General features: G+C 37.5%; 1 protein-coding gene across 1 annotated transcript; it reads right to left on the reverse strand.

Annotated features, from left to right (window-relative positions):
* Nucleotides 1-989: 989 nt before the first annotated feature.
* On the reverse strand, nucleotides 990-26087 carry LOC138695728 (zinc finger protein 665-like). Its single transcript, XM_069819859.1, has 5 exons — nucleotides 25725-26087; nucleotides 21449-21586; nucleotides 19938-20020; nucleotides 16533-17696; nucleotides 990-4307 (listed from the first exon to the last, which is right to left on the reverse strand). The coding sequence occupies exons 1-5, from the start codon at nucleotides 25815-25817 to the stop codon at nucleotides 3689-3691; spliced, it is 2097 nt and encodes a 698-aa protein (XP_069675960.1). The 5' UTR covers nucleotides 25818-26087; the 3' UTR covers nucleotides 990-3688.
* Nucleotides 26088-26203: the final 116 nt, after the last annotated feature.

Here is a 26203-nt window from a genome sequence, read left to right on the forward strand (position 1 = left end):
CATTTTGCACAGTTACCACGTAATACTCTCCAGTTTCTGCAGAAGTAGCTTCAGTTTCTAAAATCTATTCAGCGGGGAAAATTATTATAATGAATGGAAGTGTATTTGACCTGTGTCCTCCGCCTGGTCCAGTACATTTAATATATTGTTCTGAAGCACTCCACTACTGACTTCCTACGTAATGTTCCACATAACTTGTCGGGTAGTTTTTTTTATATTTATTGCAAAATGTTATCTAAAATAATTGCAGAAATATAATATAAACTATTTTCAAGCAATTAAAGAACAGATTCCTCCACACTATGCATGCATAATAAATCCGTTCAATCTGCTCAAACGATTATAAAAGCCACCAGCTTGCACTAAATTGTGGATGATTAAGTAATCACTTCAGTAGCTCGCAGTAAACTTCATGTATTGACCTACAAGCGCCTTTAAATTTGGCGTGTTTGACTGGCAACTTCCTGTGCCATCAGAACTCTGTATTAAGCTATAACCGAAAAGTAGCAGAATAAGAAGTTTAATTTTTTAACACCAGCTGACATTCCATAGACCTGCCTTTGCAAGTAAGGCTGGCAGGTAATGGATACAATCTGGTTGGCCATGCCGGCTCACATACATCAACACATCTTTTTCAACTGGCATTCGTTTCAAATGCGTTACGTCGTAGCAGCACAGGTACATAGGTAAGCGAGGAGAGGGAGGAACAGAGTATTCACGGATAGCTACATTGTAAGCTAGAGTCACACGGAAGTTCGACAACAAAGGGGATAATACTCGGAAGGGAGAAGCGAGTTGGTCACTTCGAATGTTCCAGCATGGAGTATCGTAGCTCGAGATTCGTGTAGTAGTAATGTATAGACATTTGTACTATAATTTCTTATGAACACTCTTCCTCTCACTCACCTATAGTGTTGTAATACTGTACAGAGGTTTATATATATATATATATATATATATATATATATATATATATATATATATATATATATCTTTTCTTGAAACTGCAACATATTTTAGCTATCAAATAACTTCCATATCAATGGAATCACAGAACAGCTCGTTCAAGTTGTACGGAACTCATCAATATAATAACTCCACTGTACTATAGTAATAAACTCTGATTTTATAATCTCTTACAGTCGAAGCATGACACATGGATTACAATGACTCTCCACAGTTACCGGTATCGATTTCAGAAGAGTGTCTGGAAACACAGTTCATCTACAGAAATGAACATTGCGAAGTTATTGTTGATACGCAAGATAATTCTTTCTGTGTGAATAAAGTGCACTAAAATGCAAGCTAAAATCTAGCGTTATTACAATGACATTTTGACAACATTTTCGATAAACTAATTGACTGAAAATAAAAAAGATGTTATAATAACATTCACTTGAGCTCCCTGATTATTTTCTCTTTTCCAGTTAAATGGTCGTCAGACTTCTGACTTAACTTCTGTAATTTAAATAATTCATCAGTGCAATAATCTTTTAAAAATGGTTTTCTTCTACGTCTTTTATTATTGCTGGAGTTTGTTCGATATCTAATTGCAACCACATTTGTTAAATTCAATATCATAGCTTATCTTGTACTTGATTGGTATGCTTTGTCTTATGGCAGAGCATGAAATGCATGATAAGAATACAAATTCTTGTAGGGGATCGTGCAGACCCCACATCTGTCAAACACAACGCATTTGTCAAGTAGTTACATGCATGTGTGTTGTCTTAGTTGCTTCTTGCGATCCATAATTGAAAGGAAAATGATTCAGTGCATACAGTAGTGACATTTAAATGATCAAAGGATTTCCAAATTATTTTACCCATGTATAATAGACGTGTATGGTGTCCAATACCGTATTGTGTAATAGATATTAGGTAGAATAGTGTCCGAATGGCTCTTCTTAAAGATGTAACATTTTGCCACAGAAACTATTTGGTTAGTTGAAATCAAAGCTAGCCGAGGCTTACTATCTGCCAGGGTATCGACTGAGTTCACTTTAGGGTTTGGCAACAATGGCTATAGACCTCCTACTGGTAATGTCGTTGGCATATCCGTCATTGTTGCTCTGAATAAATGGAAGAAGGAATGTCTGGCACAGGAGTGAAGGGTCCAAAAGGGAACAGTCTGTAGTAATATGTACATAATAGAGAGACATGCCTAGGGAAATCAACTGCAAAGAAACTGGTGTATGCAGGATCTTTGTAGGCGAACATCTCTACAGGACAATCCACAACATGGCAAGTGCTATCACGCAAATTGAATCCAACATGGTGGTGTTATTCTGTGACAGAATAGAAGAATAACAATAAGCAAAATTAGTTTATAACTAAATATGAGCCACGGAAGTTTATATAAATTTCTACACAAAAAAAAAGCTGCAGTATCAGGAAGTTTGCAATGGGTGCCAAAATCTTTAACTGCTGATCAGAAAAACAAAGCACCGTGTGCGATACTGCCAACAGAACTGTCCATACCAAGAAGAAGTGTTGAGGTCTTGCATCGCACTATGACAAGTGACATCCTGGAGCCATTCCCAGTGGAAAATGCTTTAAACATTGGTCCAGGGATTACATGAAGTCAAAAATCTCCAGGTTCTGTCACAGCATTAATAACTGCAGTAGTAAGATTCCATTAGCAATGCACGGGCTTCATTATATTATTCTAATGGAAATGCTTCTTGCGTTTGATAACAAGTGCGTGAACCTTGCGATGTGGCCTCTGTGAGAAAAATTTGCTTCAAATGCCGCATTTCATTGCTTGTCACATCTCCATGCACGTGTTTGGACGTTCTGAATGTAGGAAATGTTTTCTGGAGAGCCATCTGAAAGCCTTCTAACTCATATGAATCCATTATCAACATCATCCTCACAGGTAATAGTCCTTTTAAGAATTGTTACTAAAGTTTTCTTTCCATCGTCTTTGAGGACATCCCGTTTTTTCCTGTTGGGTTATAGTTCAGGATAGGTTTTGGTATTGTTGTTCGACATTCGATTTATATTTTCGAGGCAAGTGCTTTGATATTAATGTACATAATCCAGAACAGGCATCATTTGGAGCTCGTTCACGAAATCATTTCTTTTCCTGTCCCATTTCGTATAACGTGCTGTACGACGCAGGATTTTCATTTCACTGGCAGTAATGTGATTTTCATCACGTCTCCGTAGTCCAAGCCTCACAGTCATAACATACACCAAGTCTTGTCAAGGTTTTATAGAGGCGGAGACGTGCATGTCTTTGGACTAATGATGGTTTCATAATGCTGTTGATGATACCCATAGATTTATTAAATTTAAGAATTTTGTCTAGTATTATCTGATTCTGCCATAAATGATATTTTATAACCAAGATAACTGAATTCATTTACTCTTTCTAATATTTTATTAATGGCAGAAATTTTGCTCGGAATTGGGTCTTTTTCGTGAAAAGTCATAACTTTAGATTTGTCTGTAGAAATTTCCATTGAATACCTATCTGACCGTTGTAGGTCTTCTCCGGTAGAGGCAAAGATTGAAGTATCTAAATGTAATATCCAATATCAGTTATATACCCATGTCGTGACAATTTAAATTCTTTGATGATAGCATTCATGTAGATATGAAATAAAAGTTAAGAAACTCCACAACCTTTTCTAACACCTGAATATGAATATATATTGTGTATGACAAAAGTCACAGAGTTGGCATTAGGCAGATTCCTCGCACATGCGCTTATCAACGTGATTTTTTAGTCTCTCCAGCCTGGAAAAACATTTACCACAGCCATCACATTTGAACGGCATCTCTCCAGTATGCATTCGTATATGAATCGAAAGAGTTCCCGATTGTGTAAAACATTTACCACAAATATCGCATTTAAATGGCTTTTCGCCCGAATGAGTACGCATATGCTTCCTGAGAGTTTCCGACCGAGAGAAACACTTCTCACATACAGAGCATTTGAACGGCTTCTCACCACTGTGAGTACGGGAATGATATGAGAGCGTTCCCTGTCGTGAGAAGCATTTCCCACACACATCGCACTTGAACGGCTTCTGTCCAACGTGACTGCGCGCGTGTATCGTGAGAGATCCCAACTGTGAGAACCTCTTGTTACAAACATCGCACTTAAAAGGCTTCTCCCCAGTGTGCGTGCGAGCATGGACTGTTAGGCCTCCAGACCTCGAGAAGCATTTCCCGCAGATGGAGCATTTGAAGGGCTTCTCGCCGGTGTGCGTACGAAGATGCCTCTTAAGATATCCTGACTTCGAGAAAACTACCCCACAGACGTCACATTTGAATCTCCTTCTTCCAACGTGTGTGCGGATATGCAATTCAGAATTATGGAGGGATTTTAACAATTTGCCACAAAAGTTACACTTAAAAGTACATTTGTCTGTATGTCCGCTGGAGTCTGACAAGTTCACCTCTCTGCTAAGTAAATCGTCACAAGCCTGGGTTCCGAATGTACTTGCAGGGGCAGGGTTACAAGGGGAGGCACAATTTGCAAGTCTTGTATTCTTCACCTGAGCTGTTTCATTCCAGTCGGCGTTTGAAGAGCTGCAATTAAAAATCCCAGACTGCAACCATGACACGTAATACGTGGAACAACACATCCGCACCAAATTTGGATTTAAAAATGGAACAACCCATCTCCACCAACTTTGAATTTAAAAATGGAACAACCCATCTCCATCAACTTTGAATTTAAAAATGGAACAACCCATCTCCATCAACTTTGAATTTAAACATGGAACAACCCATCTCCATCAACTTTGAATTTAAAAATGGAACAACCCATCTCCATCAACTTTGAATTTAAACATGGAACAACCCATCTCCACCAACTTTGGATTTAAACATGGAAGAACCTATCTCCACAAACTTTGGATTTAAACATGGAACAACCTATCTCCACCAACTTTGAATTTAATCATGGAAGAGCTCATCCCCACCAATTTTGGATTGAAACATGGAACACATTCCCACCAACTTTAGATTATACATTTCAAGTGGCAAAATATACTCTTCTCTAAGACCATTCCAATTCCACTAAAATAAACAATACAGCCGTAAAATAGACCAATGTCGTAAAATCTTAAACTGTGATAATGCCACAACTTAGTCTGTAGAATTTCTATAAAAATTCTGATGTTCTACTACCACCTGACATTCCACAGCACCCGAAATTAGAAGTCAGCCAGGCATATTAATTACAATATAGTCAGTTGGATGTAATAATGCATACGACACGGACTATATAGTATATATAAGGAATGACAATTCGGCATTATTTCAGAAGTCATGGAAGCTGAACTAGCCCTTCTGAATACTACAAAGCTAATTGCAAATGACAAAATAAGTGCCAAGGTGTTTGCTTTTTGTTAGAATCGTCGCAAAAGTAGCCTAAAAGATCCTGTCGTCGTTGTTGAAATCACGACTTGAAGCCTCAGCTGTCGATGAGCAGTTATGTCACTGATTTATGTGCAATCATAATACATCGATGTGTAAGATAAACACATGTTGGTAGAGATCGAGAGATATGCCTGCGACTTTTAACGATATTTGCTTTTAATGATTACTGATAAAGAATTGATGTCTATTTTATACAACAGGGAGTTCTACACCTTAGCACTGTGGTTTATGGAATTACAGAATGCAATCGGATATGAATCCTCATGCAGAAGGAATTTTCTCATGGAATTTCGGCCAGTGTATGGGGCATTACATTACCCAGGATAATGATGAAACTGCGAACCTAAAATAGGTGGTGAAATCCGATTATGGAAACCCGATACGAGAGCTGAAGGGATCGTCGTGCCAACCACACGAAACATCCATTCTGCTTAGATAATCGTTCACTGCTGCTGTGGCATCTGGCTTGTTGGCCAACAGCACAGGGTTACTTTATCTAACACATATCAACTAAATCGGTGACATGAAGACGAATTTTGTTGAAACTCACGGCGAGTGATTCGCTTAAAGAACAATCGTCCAAATTACTGCAGTCAAGCTGTGGCAGTGCTGAACCAGTCCAAAGGTAACCACAGCACATCATTTAATGTTCTACTTCAGCATTTAACTGAACTCGTGACCCCGGCGCAAACTGAACACACGCACATTACTCACCTCTCCAGCAAAACTTCAGACTCCTCTGTTGTTACTTCCAGCTTGACTTCCTCTTTTACTGTAACCACGGCAAATCCCTCTCCCTAAAAATAAGAATATCAGTGCACGTGTTAAAGAGCTGAGGATCAGAGGAACTGCCGCTCCTTCAAATAGAATGACAAGCAATGCTGACATGAACACTAAAACTGTTTTCCTATTTTCAAATCGTGTTCCATTTGGGTAGACATTATGAAAATCAGTTCACAGGATTTTTTTATTTCTGTAAAATGTTTTCCTTTCAAAAAAAAAAAAAAAATACACAGAAAAAAAATATCCGTTGATTTACCGAATAATAACCCACATTTCACGAAGTTGTGAAAGAAAAAATTAATTCCTTGTTTCTTACGTTCACTTTAACACTTGATTAAAATTTTCTATACTTAAGACGCTAAAAGTGTTACAATTTTAACGTTTTAACTATAGAACGTTTAAAATTAGTTCGTAACTATACGAAATAAGTCGATTTTTGCGTGCTCATTACACAGCCCAGTAAAATCGACACCTACTCAGCGATTAACCTACATAAAAGCGCATGTTATGATACGTTATTTGGAAAAGTAAACTGAATTTATAACAAATTTAATTTTAGCCACAGAAAGTAAGGAAGCATCTCACAGACATAAGCCAACTGGTATAACATTAATACTGTGCCAAAAGTAACCATGGATTAATCATGCAGCGTAAGTCTTCTATGGAAATGTCTGCGGCAAAACAAAACACTAGGCTAACATCGAGAACCTGAGAAGTGAACAATCGACTCATTTAACTCACCTCAGGCTCACACTTCACTGCAGGCGCTGCAGATTCCTCAGTCTTCATTTTCCACTTGACATCAAAGTTACGCTCCTCTTCCTGCGAAGCACACAGACATTATTAATTCGTAATTCACAATGCTTTACTAGAATACGACTTCATACGTCACAGTCTTAATTCTGGCTCTGCATGCTGACTTCTCCGGATACTGACTGATATAATAGCATTATCATCTTGCCGCTATACACAGTCTACCCTCAGGGCAATATTATTGTTATCGACATAAGACAAGATATGCTGTGAAACTTGACAGATATCTCATAAGCAGAAAGAGTCTGCGGGATTAGTTGTTAACCTACAGCAGGTGTATGAGCACAATGCCTACAATTCTTGGCGATATGTTGGAAGCAAATCTAGTGGCAGCTGAAGTGCAAGCTGCAGTCACAATAGAAAAATAAGATTTTTTACGTTACCATCAAGGAACTGAAGAAGGTACTGCAAGATGGAATCCATGGCAGGTAACATAGTGGTTCATACAACATAAATAATATATTTTTTTGTTTAATTGGTTATTTTGCAATGATTTATCAACTCCTATGGTTTATCTAGCGTCTGAGTGAGATTAAGGTGATAATGCCAGCGAAATTAGTCCAGGGTCCAGCGCTGAAAGTTACCCAGCATTTGGTCTCAATGGGTTGGGGAAAATTCCTAAAAAACCTCAATCAGGTAACTTGCCCCAACCAGGATATGAACCTGAGCCCGCTCATAACACGAATGCTAAGGCATTAAAACCTATCAATGTACTTGAAATCGCTATTAACAGAATGGAAGGAATGGTGAGACGATATATTCGGGCAAGGTGAGGTGCAGGTCATTCGATTCAGTGGAGAGCTAGGCCTACAGAGTTAGGCAGGAAATCCTACTACTAGTCCACTTCCAGACATGATTGGCAATGCTATGCAAAAGACATCGTAATGGAAAAATAACCTAATGCATTTTTAGATTGCATGAATAACGGACTGAAAAATGATATCAAAAAGATCAAGATAGCACTTAAAATCAACCATTCTGAAACATTTATTTTCCTATTCACCTAAAACAAATTAATGTGTTATATATAACCCATTACCTGCCTCTTGCTAAAATTGCAAATAAAGTGAAAAAGTGAGCGGGGGGGGGGGGGCAGGAATGTGACAAAGGTACATAGCCGTATTACAGTCCAGTACATACAGTCACGAAGCTCAATATGTCGGGAATATGCATCCATAGATAGTTGCTAACCACTAGGATTGCTACCATCGCCTCATCACAGACAATTCGAAGTAGTACCTACACAGTCTATTCAGCGAATAGGGATTACAAAGAATGGACACTTCGCGTCGGTACCTTTGATGTAGCCGGACTGATTTCAATGACCTTCAAGCCAGCTAGAGCGTGAGATTCTGCTTTCTCCCTAGAGTTGGCGCTGACATCACACCACCTAACAGTCGACACAGCGGAAATATAACACATATAATTAATATATCTAGGCACATTATGTACTCAAATAAAATAAATTGGATCCATAAAATAATAAATCCGTCATTAACTGTAATGTCTAGACTCTAGAGTTCCTTTATAATCAGAGTTGAGACGTTGACCCCAACAACAATTAAAATATGTAATGATTTGATAGCACTGAAAATGGAAAAACAAAACTCTTACGAGAAGTAAAACCATATACCTATATTATATTATATACAAATATTAAACGAATTCGATACTTAATTTTATAATGTATTATATTATTTTATAATATAATTTATTATATCTGAAATATAAAAAATTATTATTACAACTAGTTTGTCACTGAGAAATAAGGAAAAGCTGTTAACTTGAATTTAATTGCTAGCAAAGCGTTACTGGATTATGCAATAAGGTAGGCGATGTCTGAATTCTGTGTCTCAACTCTATACTCAATTATTATCTTAGCCTATGCTCGATTACACTAACCTCTAGCGCTTGAAAGTAGAACTAAACGCTGGCGCACAGAGAAAAAAAACACAGGAAAATTCGCTCAGTGTCCATTCTTTATAATCCCTATTCGCTGGTCTACTGTTCCTAGTACTCTCATCACCTCAAGCTTCGTGACTGTATATACTAGAGTGTGACCGTATCTTTAACAGCATCATAATTATTTCATTATTCGCCATAATCTCTATATCAAGTCACTATCTGGAATTCAGAATCTAACTATAATTTTTGGCTGAATTCAACAAGATCAACTGTCACAATACATAATATTGTCCAATACAATGAATCCTGTGTCCAGTACCAACACGAAATGTTGTTTGAAGGACATGTAATAGGACTGTATTGATAGTGCAACTGACAACCAACAAAAATGAAAAACAAAAAAAGTTCTGAAGTTGAGAGACTTCACCCAAGTGTCCTTCACACTTACATCTGGTAAATGATTAGCCTCTTCTATATCTATGTTATTACTTGTCTCTATAGCCAACGGGTCGAGGTCGGGATCCATCTTGATAGCATCCGTTACAACTAAAAGAACAGTGTCACAAAATCAGACATTTGTTAGGCTGGTTCTGAAAAAAACAGAACAGCGATAGGGAGACTCATCTCCGCGGCATGTTACACAACATAAGCAAATACACGAACTACAGATAATACAAAAAAAAAGCAATATCACAGCCTAATATATAGTCACGAAGCTCAATACGTAGTAAATATGCATCCATGGATAGTTGCTAACCACCAGGATCGCTAATATCGCCTCATTACAGACAATGCGAAATAGTACCGGCACGGTCTATTGTTCCTAGCACCCTCACAACTTATGCTTCGTAACTGGATATACTAGACTGTGATAATATGTTGAAAATTTCTCTGGAATAAATACCTAAGTAATCTTATGAAACTACCGCGTATAAGAAACACATATACCTTCCATACTGACGGTTTGTTACAAAGCCAACTAGAGCCAAAGCCGTGCACCACAAAATTCAGACGTAATAATTTTATTTAGGTTATGTTCCTGTCTTGTACACAATCCAGTCTCATACAATACAGAAACGAATGGTTTATTCTTTTTTAAGTCGCATTCATTTAGGGTATCAAGGAAGCTATGGAGGCATATGCAAATGTCAATCCGTTGATGTCTGATTTATTTGATTGTTCATTGCGTAGCACAAACGTGAATCTCCAATCAAGTTGTTCCGATTTACTAATAGCTGCTTTGAGAAACAAATGCATTTGACAACAGCGCTATTTAGCAACCACAGCCAATTTGATGCTGCTTAAAAGTCGCAAAATGAATGCGGTGACTAGGAAAATAAGTGAATGCTTTGATATATATATATATATATATATATATATATATATATATATGTTTTTTTTTTTTTTTTTTTTTGCAGACAGGAAACAGGCGGATTCTATTTGTATATGGACTACAATAGTGAAAAAAATTAAGCAGGGGGCTAATTCCATTTCCCATCTCTCTGTTTACAAGTAGAGCTTGTAACCTACTCATTAAAAATAATGTTAAAAGTTGTGTAATCAAGATGTACTGTATAAAAATATTGTGATGTCATGTGTAGAACCCTGTCAACGGGCTACAACATTCCAGAATTTCAATGATGGTGTAGACTACATATAGCCTGTATATTCACAGAAAAGAAACCTTTTCTATTTCGATAAAGTTCAGCATCATTTCAACCAGGTGATTGGATGGGGATGTGAGCAGTCTATACAACCAATTACTCTTGGAAATCCTGACATGGCTGAAAATTCTCTCTGGATTTCAGATCGTTCACTGTTTGAGTTTGGGAACTTTACGAGATCCTGCGATAACAAAGCATTTTCATACGTAACATTGCTAAATACTCGGCAAACAGTTGATTTGTGGACCCCAACAAGATCACCCAAGACTGCCTGAAAAATTCCAACAGCATAAAATGTCAGCGTTATTAGAAGTTCGTTCATAGAAGAAAGTGGAAGGTTTCGATTTGTCTGTCTCCATATATTTGTTTGAATTTTTGAAAGTAACAAAACAGATGAATCCTTACTTAATCTAAATCTTTGCTCAAATTCTCTGTCATTATACCGTACATAAAAACAATTCATATGTCACGGAAATGCCTTCTTCTTAATAATATGTTTTTCATTCTGAAATTTCTTCATCAGAAGAATCCATTTTGTCGAAAAAAAATATTGTTACGCTATAACTGTTTACTATATAAATTACAGTAACTGCACTATAAAGAGAATAACATAAATACTTGATCAGTGATCAGTCACTTAACCTGCAAAAATCTGTTGATCAAATCTGATGGAAGACTGATCTCCGATCAAATACTGATCGTTCTTTCTGCAACAGAAATAGAACTGGAACTGATGGCCAATCAAACCCTCCTTGATCGCCAATCATATTTTGATCGGTGTTTGTGCAACCGGGCATATGTATGAAGCAATGACTTGTCGCCATCGTATTGACTTTTTCCTTCCTAATTCTGAAACACTGGAACCGTGTCCTCCCTCCGACCCCAAATCCATTTTGCTTTCAATTGAGCACATACGTAAGAAATGTAGACAAATTTTTAATATCCTACTTATAAGCGAAATATGTGAAGAAAAGTATAGTTTTTTTTTAGTAACAATGAACACTGTCTTCTTGTCACAAGTACGTTAAATCACCAGTAAATTAGTACGTCTATTAACAAAAGACAGACTCATTCCTTATTACGGATTTTTTCCCCCTCCTCCAGCAGGAGGGCCTGAAGACACGCACCGCAGTCGTGTTCTGTGAATTATATTTAATAGCATGGTTTCAAAACGTACTTTCTCCATTTCTAAAAAGTTGAACAATTATAATTTTTTCTACATTCTATGACAGCAGAACTGAAATCTTCAAGTGCACGGTTAACAAAAGGAATTTTCTGTTTGCCTGGTTGATATTAAAGTTTAAAACTCTAATTGCTCAGTGTGAGCAAGTGGTCTACATCCATGCAGTAAGCCCATGATATTTGTTAGTCCACTAGTCGCATGGAGGTATTTGTGGAGAATGAGATTTTCACGACAAATATTTTTATCTTCTTTATTATATAATTATTTCCTATGTAACTGCTGTAAGTGAAGGAACTCTTGCTTTGCTTGTAGTTAGACACATCAAAATTGGCGTCAGACCAGTTAGGACGCTTATGTGCTCAGCATTTAAGAGGAAGTGCTTATGCATGAAGTACTAAATAAGGACCACTTACAACAAGACTTACATCACTAGTCGACAGAGCATTGCTGGAACAGCTTATTGGTGACTACCACACGAACAACACACCCCCACCCCTACAACTGACGAATTCAAACAGCAGTATGCAAGATCAACAGAACAACTGTAGTTCGTAGGACAGTGAAGATGGCGCAGTACTGGCATCGAAACGGGCCGTCTGTCTAAGTTACATAAATTTAAAAAAAATTGTAACTTTTAACGTATCGTTAAACAATTTTAAGTTTTTTTTAACAAAGTGTGAACCAGAATCAATGACTTTGAGAATGTTTAATGGAACAGTGCCCATTGACAAAACAATGGAACATTCGCCACACACTGCCATGGGATGTAAACAACACAATGGGTGTAACTGCGCTGCTCATGAGGACCTCGCTACAGCCTGGCTCCAAGCAAACCACTTCTGCAAGTATCACTGATGGAAAGTCCTTCACCAGAGACGAATAAGCAGTGTAGCCTTTTACACCTGTCTCTCTCTCTCTTTCTGTAGACACTGTAAAATGCGAATCTGTTTCTTGAGGGCATGAAGTTCGTCACATTGCAGCTCTCTCCGTCAGAAGGCAACACAGCAGTAGGGTACATAGCTTGGCAGCCCAGTTCCTCACCACCCGCTTATTTCGGAGCCGACATACAGATACAATGCAGATGCATTGAGAACCAATTAAATAACCCAACCTGAAAGTGGATATCTAAAAACAGGAGCTCCAAAATGACAATCAGTACGGGTTCATTACGTATACTGAGTGCTGGTATCAAATAGTGGCTGGCTTTAAGAACATAAGGAATAAAGGTTTGAATGGGTAACAATTGAAAAACAAAGAATATATATCGCGCAAGAAGCACCATTTCATCCACCGGGTAGCTGGATGTCCAGACAAATCAGCTGCTTTGTTTTCCAGTGTGTATTTCATTATTGTAGCCTATATATTATTAAAATTAAGGAAATTATTTTCTTCACATCTTTTCCAGATCAATCAGTTACACATTACATAAACATTTCACTGCTAATGTGTCTCTCCTGGCTAATAAACGTAATTTGGAGTATTCTTGTTGATCAGATGTCAGGTTCACCTCTTGAATGAAGAATAAGTCAATTTTACGTATTATGTGCAAAAAGTGCAAGCAGTTCTGAACTCAGAAAGAAGCTGGATTACATTGCAGGATCTCCTCTGCTTGTCTCCTCTTCCTCTAGAATATTTTACTTATCCTGACGTCATGCATAAAGATATTGCAATGTGATGTGGCAAAAAGTGTAACCATTTAAACGTAGGCTCCTCATGTTATATGCAACCCCTGCAGGACCACACCTGCCGTTCATTAGGCCAATTGTCAGATAACTCCACCCACGATATCCCCTCTTCACCTCATAGGGGACGCTAAAGCTGCTGAAACGGCATTTCCTCCATTTTGATGGAACAGTTATACCGCTGTGACTCGGTCCCCAGAGCCTCGTTTGTTAAAAACAGGTTGCACCACGGGAAGGTGAGGATGGGGTTGAGTAGGAGAGGTTATGGAATGCACTTCACTACTCCTTGCAACCCACATTTAATTATTAAAATAAGGAACATGGAAGAAGCTGAGTTTTCTAGCTGTAGTTACGCAACAAAAACGAAGTAGACGTTCATAAAGTAAAACATTTAAAAAGAAGAAAAAAAATGGACATTACAGTTGAATTCAAGGAAAGACAGATGACACCTCAACAAAACAAAAAATGAAGACAGATGAGACATTGTTTGAGTAGGGAATGTTCTTTCAAAAATTCAGACACTCATTTACGTTCCTTTTAAAATTACACAAGTACATATTCAGGGGCAAATCTAATCACTTTCTATAGCCGTTTCATTTCCCCACTAGCAATATAAAGTGTAGAACTACATTTCCTTTCTCACTCCCATGAGCTAACTCTACAGGTCTCACTTGTTGCTTCTGTCGTCCTTAATTCTTTTAGGATATCAGTGATTCATTTAAGATTCGTAGTCGTTTACAATTTAAAGTGGTTTCACATTTTTCTTTTTACAGCTCATATTTCCACAATTAAGTTTTCATCATTGTCCGTCTCTGAGCCTTTAATGACAACAATTTAGTAACAGCCTTCGCTATGAGATGTGATTTGTGAACACTATGTGGCGCTAATAAGCTCTTTCGAAATCCTATATATAAAAGCATTGTCATCCTCAGCCTTGTCTTTCTTAAGCAATAGCAGTCCTAATTATTCTTACTGCAATACTAAAACTTTTCGTATAACAATACATGTAGTTTCCTTCAGTCTACTCTACCACGGCTAACGCAGTATAGAAGTCACAAACGTCACACTGGACATCCTTCAAAAAACTGTATGCGAACAAAATGTATTTTCCGAAAGAAAAAAAAAAACCAAATGAAGTGACGCCTAACCTTAGGGAAGCTTACAGTATTAAGTGAACACAGACAATTGGATAGAGTATCAGGGATTGGTAAAACCGTGGTGCATAAAATTATTTGACCGCCAAATAACAGATCAAATTTAATGAAGATTTCTAGATTTATGTATCTTTCAAAATTATCTGCTTATGTACACGCTTAAAGTATCTACAGCATTCGATATTAAGACCATGTATTCTAAATTACATATGCCTTATATGTATTCGGCATAGAAAACGAATTATGACCTTTGTCATTCGTCACTGTGGCTATGTTACTATCGACATACAAAGACACACAAGCAACAGAAAACAAACTTCATGTCCCGTTTAGTGTAAGAATGGCGTTATTTGTAACGATCACAGTGCTGCAATTCGTGGACACACAGATATACGTGTACAATAAATTTAGTATTCAACAGATAATTTCAGTAACCAGGATTTTATGGAGTAACACAAATACCGAAGTACACATCACTCTCTCACAAATACGTTCATACTAAAAAATAAAATCGTGCAATCAACAAATGAAACAGAATTTTTAGAAATGGAGGGAAGCAGCATAATGCCATGTTGTTAACTCACTGCACCGTCAATGTATGAAAAGTAAAGAGATACGGATACTAAAGGAGACTTATGTAATATATCTGCATTAAGAAGGATTTACAAGGCTACAGCAACGAATTATAACTCAGATTCTGCTACTGAAAAAGAGTATTTTAATTTATTCCCGAAGGGTTCAACACTGCTTAGTTAAATGTCACTTCCTCGTAGTGTAAGGAAAATAATCTCCACCATCAACAATTACGACTGGGTACGTGCAAACATCAGGAGCGGCAACAAGTTATCTGAAATGCGACTCTGAACTTTAAAGTCCATGAGAGCACACAAGTCAAATGATAGGATTTAAATATACCCTGTTCAAATAGCAAAGAACTATGTATTTGTAAAATGAGTATCGGAATTTTAAATTACTGTTGTTTAGTCAACTATCCGAAGACAGGTTTGAAACTCAGAAGTAACACCAATAAGGCAACTATGGCAGGAGATAATGGGATAGTGTAGCCAGTTCCTTTCCCCTAATTACAGTACCTGGCCACATTATTATAATCACTCACATTTTTACTGTTCTTTACAGATTACTTCCTCGTTTGAACTCTGGTTTCCTTTCTTATGCAGAATTCTCATTACATATTTAATTTTTAAACAATACTAAGTAAAATTACAATTATAACAATGTTAATTCAAGAAATATTAATAAATAACCAGCCACACCTCATTTTTACAGAAATTTCAGTATTTCGTACGACCTCCTTTGGCTTTAACTACGGCTTCAATTCTCTTTGGCATGCTTACAATACACTTCTGTATTATTTCCTGGATCCTCTCATTGTGATTCCAAACATGTGTCAGCCTTTCACTAAGTCCAACTCTGGTAGTAATGAATTCTTTTGCCATCTCTCTTGTTACGAGGTCCCAGACGTTCTCAATGGGGTTCAAGTCCGGTGAGTTTCCTGACCATGGCAAATGAGGAATGTTTTTGGAAGCCAGAAACGTTTTGACTCTCCCAGCAGTGTGGCAAGGTGCACCATCTTGCATAAAAATATATTTCTCCCCATTGGTTCAACTGGGGGAGAAGCCTGTTTTGCAATACCTGGATATATTGATCTTGTTTCATTGTTCAGTTTATTTATCAATATTTCTTGAATTAACATTGTTATAATTGTAATTTTACTTAGTATTGTTTAAAAATAAAATATGTAATGTGAATTCTGCATACGAAAGGAAACCAGAGTTCAAATGAGAAAGTAATATGTAAAGTACAGTACAAATGTGAGTGATTATAATAATGTGGCCAGGTACTGTATATCGAATAATGTGGATATTGAGTATAGCTGAGGCGCCAGTGCAACGTCTCGATTGCCTCGCTGCTAGTTCACGCTGTGCATAACCGCGTGCTTTTTCAAACTGCCCGACCGCGGGAAAGCTTTCTCGCACACATCGCACTTGAACGGCATCTCGCCTGTGTGCATACGAAAATGCAGAGTCAGGGCGTGCGATTCTGAAAAACATTTCCCACAGATGTCGCACTTAAATGGCTTGTTGCCTGCATGCCTACGCATATGGGCCTTCAGGTATCGGGATTCGGAGAAACATTTTCCACAGACCTCGCATTTGAATGTTTTCGAGCAGGTGTGCGCATGATCCATATGAGTGCGTTCATGAAGTCTCAAAGCTCCCATATTCGAGCTAGATTTTCCACAGACCTCACATTTGAATGGCTTTTCGCCAGTATGCGTACGAATATGAATTCTGAGGTTTTCCTTCTTCGAGAAGAAATTGCCACAGACATCGCACATCAATTTTTTCTCGCCTGTATGAACACGCGTATGTGACAGCAGAGTGCTGGACTGCGAGAAAGATTTACTACAAATATTGCATTTGTAGGGCTTTTCTCCCGTATGAGTACGTTCATGAATCCTGAGAGTTCGAAGATCTGAGAAATATTTCCCGCAGATATCGCATTTGCACGGTTTCTCGCCTGTGTGCGTACGCAGATGCGATTTTAGAGCGCTGGACACTGAAAAATTTTTTCCACACATATCGCAATTGAACGGTTTTTCTCCGGTGTGAGTACGAATATGGGCGACAAGATTTCCTGAAAACGAAAAACATTTTCCACAAAAGTGACATGTGTACGGTTTCTCACCAGTGTGAGTACGGAGATGAATATTTAGTTTACGTGAAAACGAGAAGCATTTCCCACACAATTGACATTTGAACGGCTTCTCGCCCGTGTGCGTAAGTGAGTGATCTTTCAATTGCCCGGACCTTGAGAAGCACTTCCCACAGACGTCGCACTTGAACGTCTTCTCCTCCACGTGTGCGCGGCAGTGCTTCCTTAAGCTGCCACGTGTGGGTAACAGCGCGCCGCACGCATTGCATTTGAAGGCCTTTTTGTTCAGTTGAGCTTGGGCCTCCGACTGCAACTCGTTCATAGTCCGCAGCAGATGGGCGTACACCTGCTGGTCCAGGCTGCTTCTGCATCCGGACACAGGGTCGTCACTACCTGGGCACTGCACTTGAGGCACTTCCACGTCCTCAGTACTCAAAATGCTGCAATCACATATGTCCATCAGTCAAAACAGCACGACAAGGAATATGAAACATTACGATATATTTCAATGTGTTACAATAAATGAACAGATATCAAGTACTATCCTGTCCAGCACTCAACCTACATTACACTGATAAACTACTCAAAAATACTAGTTTAATAGTTTCTCAAAAATACTAGATTAATATTCACCAGTTACTAGTTACCAGAGTATATTTCACCAGCTCTAGTGGATTCTGTTTCTCAAACTATTTTACCAGTCTAGTAACTTGTGACAATCTTTCACTAGTCACGTGATCTGTTTCACTAGTCGGTTGATTAAGTTCATTTATTTACAGTCATTGGAAGGTGTTGTCATTTGAAGTCTGAAGGCTAAGTTGGTTGCGTTTTGTTTTAATTTCTCTTTTCGGTTGAAATTCCATCAACTGAAAGCAAATTAGCTCAATATAACGAATCAAAGGATACATTATTCGGTGATTTTTCAAGGATATTAACAAAATAGTACATTATGCAACGACCCTATAATGATAGTAATTAAGACGCAAGTATGTTTGTTTATGAAACGAGCACAAGCGAGTTTTATACGACTTTTTATGCTCGACTATATTTCTAACTTGAAATTATTCAGAAGTATCCATTTTATTTGTATCTGACAGAAGATCGGAAGTGACCTTGTTCATAGCTCGTAAATTGTGAGATGTGCGCAGACGCGAAAGTATTGATTTTTTCCGAGGAACAATAATGTCATTGACCTTGATGTAATGTAGCATGAACTAATTTTGATATAACCTGGAAATTGATTTAGAATTGAAAAACGAGATGACAAATTGAATTTATTTGAATATGATTTACAATTAACGCTAATTATTATAGTAACAGAACATAACCTTCTGCGACAGTATTGGATTTCCAGCCTCCGTGACGTTTTCCTCGTTGTCCTTCAATTGCATATCCAAGAATAATCGAAAACCTGTACTTCAATGACATGCATTAAAGGACTGCTACCAGGTGTACAATTACTACATTTCGGCATGGTCGAGCATTAAATAATAAAGTAAACGAACGGACAAAAAATGTTGTAATGTGCGAGGCTGTGGAACTGATACCTCAGAAGAAGATTATGCATACGTTATTGACACTTCCTGGCCCGACATTAAGAAAGCAACTTCGATAAGTACCAATTCAAGTTCACAGTTAGTATCATAATATGAACATATTAAGTAGCTAGTGGGTCTACTGCCGACATAAATGCCTCTTATGACATGAAGAAAAATTCGATAATTTCTTTTTTCAGTTTTACTTTTGATCTATTCATAAATTAGTATCGTTTAATATTTAATTTGTAACCTAAAGTTGACAATGTCAGAAGAATTGTCAGTGGAGGAGGAAACCCAGCAAAAACTACTGCTGTTGGTATTAGATTAGGAAACAATCCTGCAAGTGTTGCTGGTCTAGGACAGAAAGAGAAAATAATCAACATCCCAATTTGTAAAGCAATTTGAATTTGAAACTTTGTTGATAATGCATGACTTCTATTTGTTTATCTTGTTATGGCAGGTCTCACTATATTTAACAACTCTTCAAGCTTTTGAGCACTTTACCTAAAACGTTCATTATATTTAAACAAAGCTCCCATAAAAAAAAATAATAATTTTTCTCGATATAGTTTTACGTCGTCTCACAACAATTTACTCATCACTTCAATCGGAATCACTAAACCACGTATTAAAAAAAATAACTACAATATTTTGTTTTGATTATCTGAGAAAGGCTGAACAGAAAAACCATTAATAACAGTAAATTGCTACATTTTCTTTCAATTTTAAGAGTGCATTTTTTTTTTGTTATTTTCAGTACATAGGCTATATCGCATGAATATTTGCAGTATTTAGTGCATATGAATCCGTCCCCTAGTGATCACTAAGATTGCATTTCTTATTATGGGCGAGGCAGGATCTTGTTTTGGCATTAGATAAAATATACACTGAGCAACCTACTAAATGATATGGGTAAAACTGCCACAAAGCAACTTGAATTATAATTATTAAAGAAAAGTCTCCTGCTAAATACTCGATATTAGCAAACCATGTTGAGGTTTATTCACTTTATACTTTTCAATAGTTTCTTATAATGAGGTATTCAACAACTGCAGGAAGATCAGACTTTTCTACCTGTCAGTAAGGAAATTATGCTCCACGTTATGATTACCAGAACGGGCTGAACACCTGCACTCCACTCACCTGTCAGTGAAGACTTCAGACTCCTCTGTCGACACTTCCTGCTTCGGCTCCTCTTTCACCGTGACGACGTCCAACATGTCTTCCTGGAAGTAATAAACGGCAGAGAAGCACAGACATACATACGTAATACATTTTAGCACGATAGTGTGATTCTCGTCGATAAAGCAAACAGCCGCAACAATTGAAAGTTGATTTTACTGAATTCAGAGTTTACCAATTTACAATTCAGAGTTGCTCACCTAAATAAGTAAGTTGGAATATTACAAATAACTGTTCTACAGTTGTAATCAAAACTACTGCCTTCTATGTATGCTACAATCCTACAATGCATGTAAAATTCATAAGAAAAGGCGCTGTTAATTAATATACATTATATGAAACAAATCACTTCATTTCACATGTACTGAACTTTATTTGAAGAATTCAAACTTCACTTAACAAAAAGGATTAAAAATTATAACAACTGAACACGAAATATTACAAGTAGCTGAATCATTTTCACTCTTCCACATTGAACTTGATGGTGAAGTTTTTACGTTGGCCACACTGCTAACATAAGTCAGCTGTTCATAGTGTGATTAGTGGTACTGTTTATTAATATTTTTAAAAATATTATGTTTAAAATACCGGCTATTATTCTGCAAAAAATACTGTACAATACACAATGAAGTGTATTACAAAATCTCGGAAACTCGTTCTGCACATTTTTCAAACTTTTCCTCCATTTTGTAACAAGCTCTTCTCAACCTTGTATCGTAACTTACTATTATTCAATTAAGAAGCTGGGAATTTATTTTACATATAACTAATGTATTACAAGATACTTAAATCACATGGTAGATGAAGCACACAATTAATCAGAATTTACAAATATAAACACTATTCATACTCTATATAAAAGTGTAGCTAGAAGTAAAGTTGAATATGCCTCTACACTATGGTCACCACAATTCCAATCCCATTACATGCAAAGAGAAAGGATATTTTTACGTTTTAAGAAACATCACATGTCGTCTTATGAAAAACAAATTCACTACGATCAGTTACTACACGATTAATAAATAAATTGGCAAATTTTACTCTATAACACAGTTAATGGTATACTGAACAACTGTGATTTTCTTAAATGACTTCAATTCAATGTAAAAAAACAGAACTACGTCATAGGCAAGTTCCTAGGACTGTTTCCTTCAAGAACTCTCCACTGTCTGTATCCTTAAACTGCGATTCTCAATTAGATTTCACTTTATCAATTAAAAGTTTAATACAATTTTTAAAATATTATATTTCCTTAGCTATTTAAATTAGGAATAAATGTATTATAATGCTTCCCTCTAATGTTAAAATGATTGTATATTATTTTATTTATTGAAAACAGGTACTAATATTAACTGTAATAATGAAAGTTCAGTCAGTGACATTTTATGTGTACAGCCCAATGCAAATGTTTGTAATGGAAAAGCTTAATAAAAAGAGAGTTCAAAATGTAACGATCACTAAACTTCACTCACCTCGTACTCACACTTGACCACAGACAATGTCAAGGGCACCTGAGTTCCCTCATTTTTCAACTCCCATTTGAGGGCAGAGTTGTGGTCCGTGCTCTCCACTGCTGCCCGAGAAACATCTGAAGGCAATAACATGCCATCCTGCGAAATACACACACATCATAGCCTGGCAAAGCACAAACAACAATTCCATCAGCCAAACCATGTTTTGATAAAAAAGTTCTTTGTCTCATGCTACCAGTTACTGCCATCAGTTTTCAGTAATTCATCGTAAATGTGGCTGTGGCACATTTACTCTCACACTCTAAGCTCTGGTCGTCTTAGGAAATATATTACAAAAATGTCGCAATGAAACTGGTGAGCCTTGGGAGGAGATTGGGAAAGATCCTACCAGAGTGTGTGGATTAATATTTTGTAAAGATAGTATTCTTCGGTTGAGAATCTTTTGCAATCAGATGCTCTCGAAAAAGCTGAAAGTTAGAATTTATAAAACAGCGATATTACCGGTTGTTCTGTATGGTTGTGAAACTTGTTGGACTCTCACTTTGAGTGAGCAACAGAGGTTAGTGGTGTTCGAGAATAAGGTACTTAGGAAAATATTTGGGGCTAAGAGCGATGAAGTTACAGGAGAATGGACAAAGTTACACGTCGGAGAACTTCATGCATAATATTCTTCACCTAACATAGTTAGGAACATTAATTTCGGACGTTTGAGATGGGCAGGGCATGTAGCACATAAGGATGAATCCAGAAATGCATATACGGAGTGTTTGTTGGATGGCCAGAGGGGAAAACACATTTGGGGAGGCGGAGACGTAGATGGGAGGATAATATGAAAACGGATTTCGGGAGGTAGAATATGATGGTAGGGACTGGATTAATCTTGCTCAGGATAGGGACCGATGGCGGACTTATGTGAGGGCAGCACTTAACCTTCAGGTTCCTTAGAAGCTATTTCAAAGTAAGTAAGTAACCACCTACTTGAAGCATCCTAATATCGGCCACACGTTGTAGTTTCAAACACATTATGCACTCTATCAGCATGATAACACTCGGAATCTCTTCTGTGCAGAATTAGTGATTGACATACTGCTTACAATTTTGCATTACTAAGGTAATTAACACTTTGGCCCTTAAGGCATAAATATCTTAAGTCACATAATTATAAAATTCTTCACTGTAAGCATTAGACATAAGAAAGTCTGGAGCAAGTTTCTGAGGGAAGCCGACGCTGAAATTTGGCTGTAAATATAATTATGGTAATGCCAATAGCATGAGCAGAAGAAGCTATGGTATCAGTTGCTGAGAAGCAAGGAGGGGCTTAATATTATGTAAGTAATATAAATTTGTAATGTACAATAACTTCCTTGCTCTATCCAACATTCTGCGTGAAGCATTATTTCTCTGAAGTTAATTATGCTCCCGCTTTGCAATTTCAGGATATATAAACATAAGCAGAATTTAGATTGTAAAACGATACCTTCTACCAATCAGCGTAGTTCAGTCGGCTAAGGTGCTTGGAGATCCAGAGTTGTGCTTGGCTGATTACCTGGTTGCGTTTCTTCCGAGGTTTCCCCCAAAGTAAGGCAAACGTCAGGTAATGTCAAATCCTCTGCTTCATCTCTCCATCACCAATCCCATCAACGCTAAATAACGTCGCAATTGATACAGCGTCGTTAAATAACCAAGTGAAAAAACTATGCCTTCGTACAATAGCTGTCAGAAGCCGGCCTCAACACCCTTGCAGTTCACTGATTAAAATGATTTTCACGACTTGTTTTAATATTTCAGTTGATAGCATGAACTCTGAAAAGGATCTTACAGTAAATGCTGAATACAGAAGATGTGTGGAGACGAGGTATGATAAGATATAGGATGAGTCACAAGTATATGCAGCACTACAGTGTGGCAAGCAAATTAACGGATTTTAACGACTTGTGTATAATATTTAAGTATATAGATATGATGTTACAGCAAATGTTCTGTATCAAATGTGAATACTGTCGTTGTGACAGACCAGGTGTGAGATGTGAAGTAAGTGTGGCTCAAACCAGACGGGAAAGAGATCATCAGTTATCACGAGCAATATGCTTGCTGTATCATTGCACTACAGTGTGGCAAGTGATTTTTCGAATAATTAATTCATTATTTATGTAAGAAAATTAAGAGAGACATCAATTTCAGATTCAGAGCAGTTCACAATACCTTTTTTTTTATTGGGTTATTTTACGACGCTAGGTTATTTAGAGTCTGAATGAAATGAAGGTGATAATGTCGGTGAAATGAGTCCGGGGTCCAGCACCGAAAGTTACCCAGCATTTGCTCGTATTGGGTTGAGGAAAAATCCCGGAAAAAACCTCAACCAGGTAACTTGCCCCGACTGGGATTCGAACCCGGGCCACCTGGTTTCGCGGCCAGACGCGCTGACCGTTACTCCACAGGTGTGGACAGAATACCTTCTGTACACGTGGTGCAAAGATGTATGAAGTTCTGGGACACTTGGTGCAGCCCTGCCTGGCAATGCGTAATAGCATGTACAACTCTTGTCCATATCGAGAACACAGCCTATTTCTTCTCGCCAGTTCAAATAATTTTCGAACACAATTCGAGAAATGTGTAGCCTCAGGAAAGCACCATCCTCAAATGTGTAAATATAACTTCAGAAATGTGTCAACGAGCAAAATACATACTCTACATTTAATCATGTTACAATATCTCTGAAAAGATTTCAGACAGCTGACTAACTGAGAATGGCCATGTAAAGTTAGAGCGTGATGCAACATGGGCCTAGGAAGAGAGAGAGCACATTCGTAGACAATTTTGAGTAGGCCTATGTGCAAGGTACAGCAAAAGCCTAAACTAACACGTCACTGATTCCATCTTACGAAAACTAACTTCTTTTGTGATCAATATAGAAAGGCACGGAAATGCCCCACTTCCACCTACCAGCACCTCTCTGCTGGCCACCACTTGTACAACAACTTTTCACCCGTATTCCAGTGTGAAATGAGTGTCGTCATTCAATTTTTCTTTTGTTTATGATACATACGACTAAACTAGAAGCCACATACATAAATGCATTTTATATTAATATGGTAACGTAAATATTAAGAATCACTCAAAGGTCAGTAGCCAAATTATAGTGCTGCAAGATGGTCAGAACTTTAACCGTGGGAGTTGACGATCTGCCTCTCAAACTACATGGCAGGGGCACAGGTCGCCTAGGTTTGACTCACGTAAGATGATAAAAACAACAAATTTGAAAAAAACCGAATGACACGCACAACGATTTCATAGTTCGCTGCAGCCTCCAGAAGTCCTTTACGGTCTGGAAAATCGGCGATAGCTTTTCCAATTAGGGTAATTTTTCAGTAGAATAATGGCTGAAAGTCTGAACTTAGTGGTTACTGTTTTCGAATATAGGTACCCATCATGCCACGCAACCTGACAGCCTTTATTCATGGAAACAGAACCAGACACCCAGCGACAACATAAATTAGGGAAAACTTAAGCTGCATCTACACGGTTTCATTTTCCATGCGCGTACGCATTGAATCTGGGGATATTAAATATTAATCCAATACTCACTGTCTTGACTGTCAAAATTGTGGTTGAACACTATCGCTACAAGCATACATGCTTAATTTGTTTCACGTAGTACCTTGCGCACGTCCTCCATTATTATACACCAGCTTCTTACAGATTGCCGAATTTGCGATAATCTTCAATAAAGCTAATCGTACTTGCTGTCACTTTCAGCTTAAAAGGCCCGTCATCACCAGGCGAAATTATTTTCAGTTTATTCGCGTGCTATATGCTACTGTTGAACGAAAAATGTACACGATATCCACTGGCGATGGTAGCTTTCAATTGCTGCATGCGACCTCATTTTTAGTGAAAAAAGGCATGCACAGTAATTGAATGCGTTTCGTTCAATCTTGCATGTGTAAAGTTGAACCGTGTAGATGCAGCTTCAGTGGTCAAGAATTATACACCGTATAATATTGCTAACACGAAAATGGCACCCCACTTTGACCGTCCTATTTCATAACCTCATTACGAGTACATAACATGCAATATTACAAAAAGTTATAGCATCTGAAAACCACCGTATCCACGCAAAAAAAAAAAAATGCCTAAGTTTATCAATATTTAGTAAATAGTACATGAATACAATAGCAAAATGCCAATTTGCCATTGTTTCTGTATAGTAGGCCTACTGTGTCCATTATTATTATAGTTTGTAGAAAACAGTAAGTGTACACAGTTTTATACTTACGAATTGAGAAGGATCTGCCTCTTCTCTATTGGCGTCATCACTTGCCTGTATAGCCAATGGGTCGGCCTCAGGTTCCGTCTTGATTATATCCATTGTTACAAATTACCATTAAGCTGACTGCAATGCTGTAATGTACAAAGAGCTACGGAATAGCAACTCGCGCTTACCATGGCACGCGAAACATATACCACAAAGCCACTATGTACAGCACAATTCTGAAGGAAACCATTTATGCTACACAGATGTTTAGAAAATATCCACAAGTGTGAAGAGAATAATCTGCGATCCTAAAATTTTATATAACGATTACATTAAGATGAAAAATGTAGAACACAGAAATCCATAAGAAATTAATCTGAACAATCTTACCTTGTTTACCTGTTATCAACAGTATCAAGGGACCATGAGATTCATCAAGTATGCCCTGGTTAGAATTTAAACAAGCCTGAAAACGGATTACACGTAGAGATTGCAAAGTG

Source organism: Periplaneta americana, chromosome 3 (assembly GCF_040183065.1).
Source record: "Periplaneta americana isolate PAMFEO1 chromosome 3, P.americana_PAMFEO1_priV1, whole genome shotgun sequence".
Lineage (NCBI taxonomy): Eukaryota > Metazoa > Arthropoda > Insecta > Blattodea > Blattidae > Periplaneta > Periplaneta americana.

Excerpts from the sequence above, each read along its gene's own strand:
- LOC138695728 (XM_069819859.1), bottom strand. The coding sequence starts at position 25,817 with ATGGATATAATCAAGACGGAACCTGAGGCCGACCCATTGGCTATACAG. Across the intron at positions 21,587-25,724 it reads AGGCAGATCCTTCTCAATTC|GATGGCATGTTATTGCCTTC; the intron begins GTAAGTATAAAA and ends TGTATTTCGCAG. Across the intron at positions 4,308-16,532 it reads GGCAGTTTGAAAAAGCACGC|CCGCACACACGTTGGAAGAA; the intron begins GGTTATGCACAG and ends TGAATTGCATAT.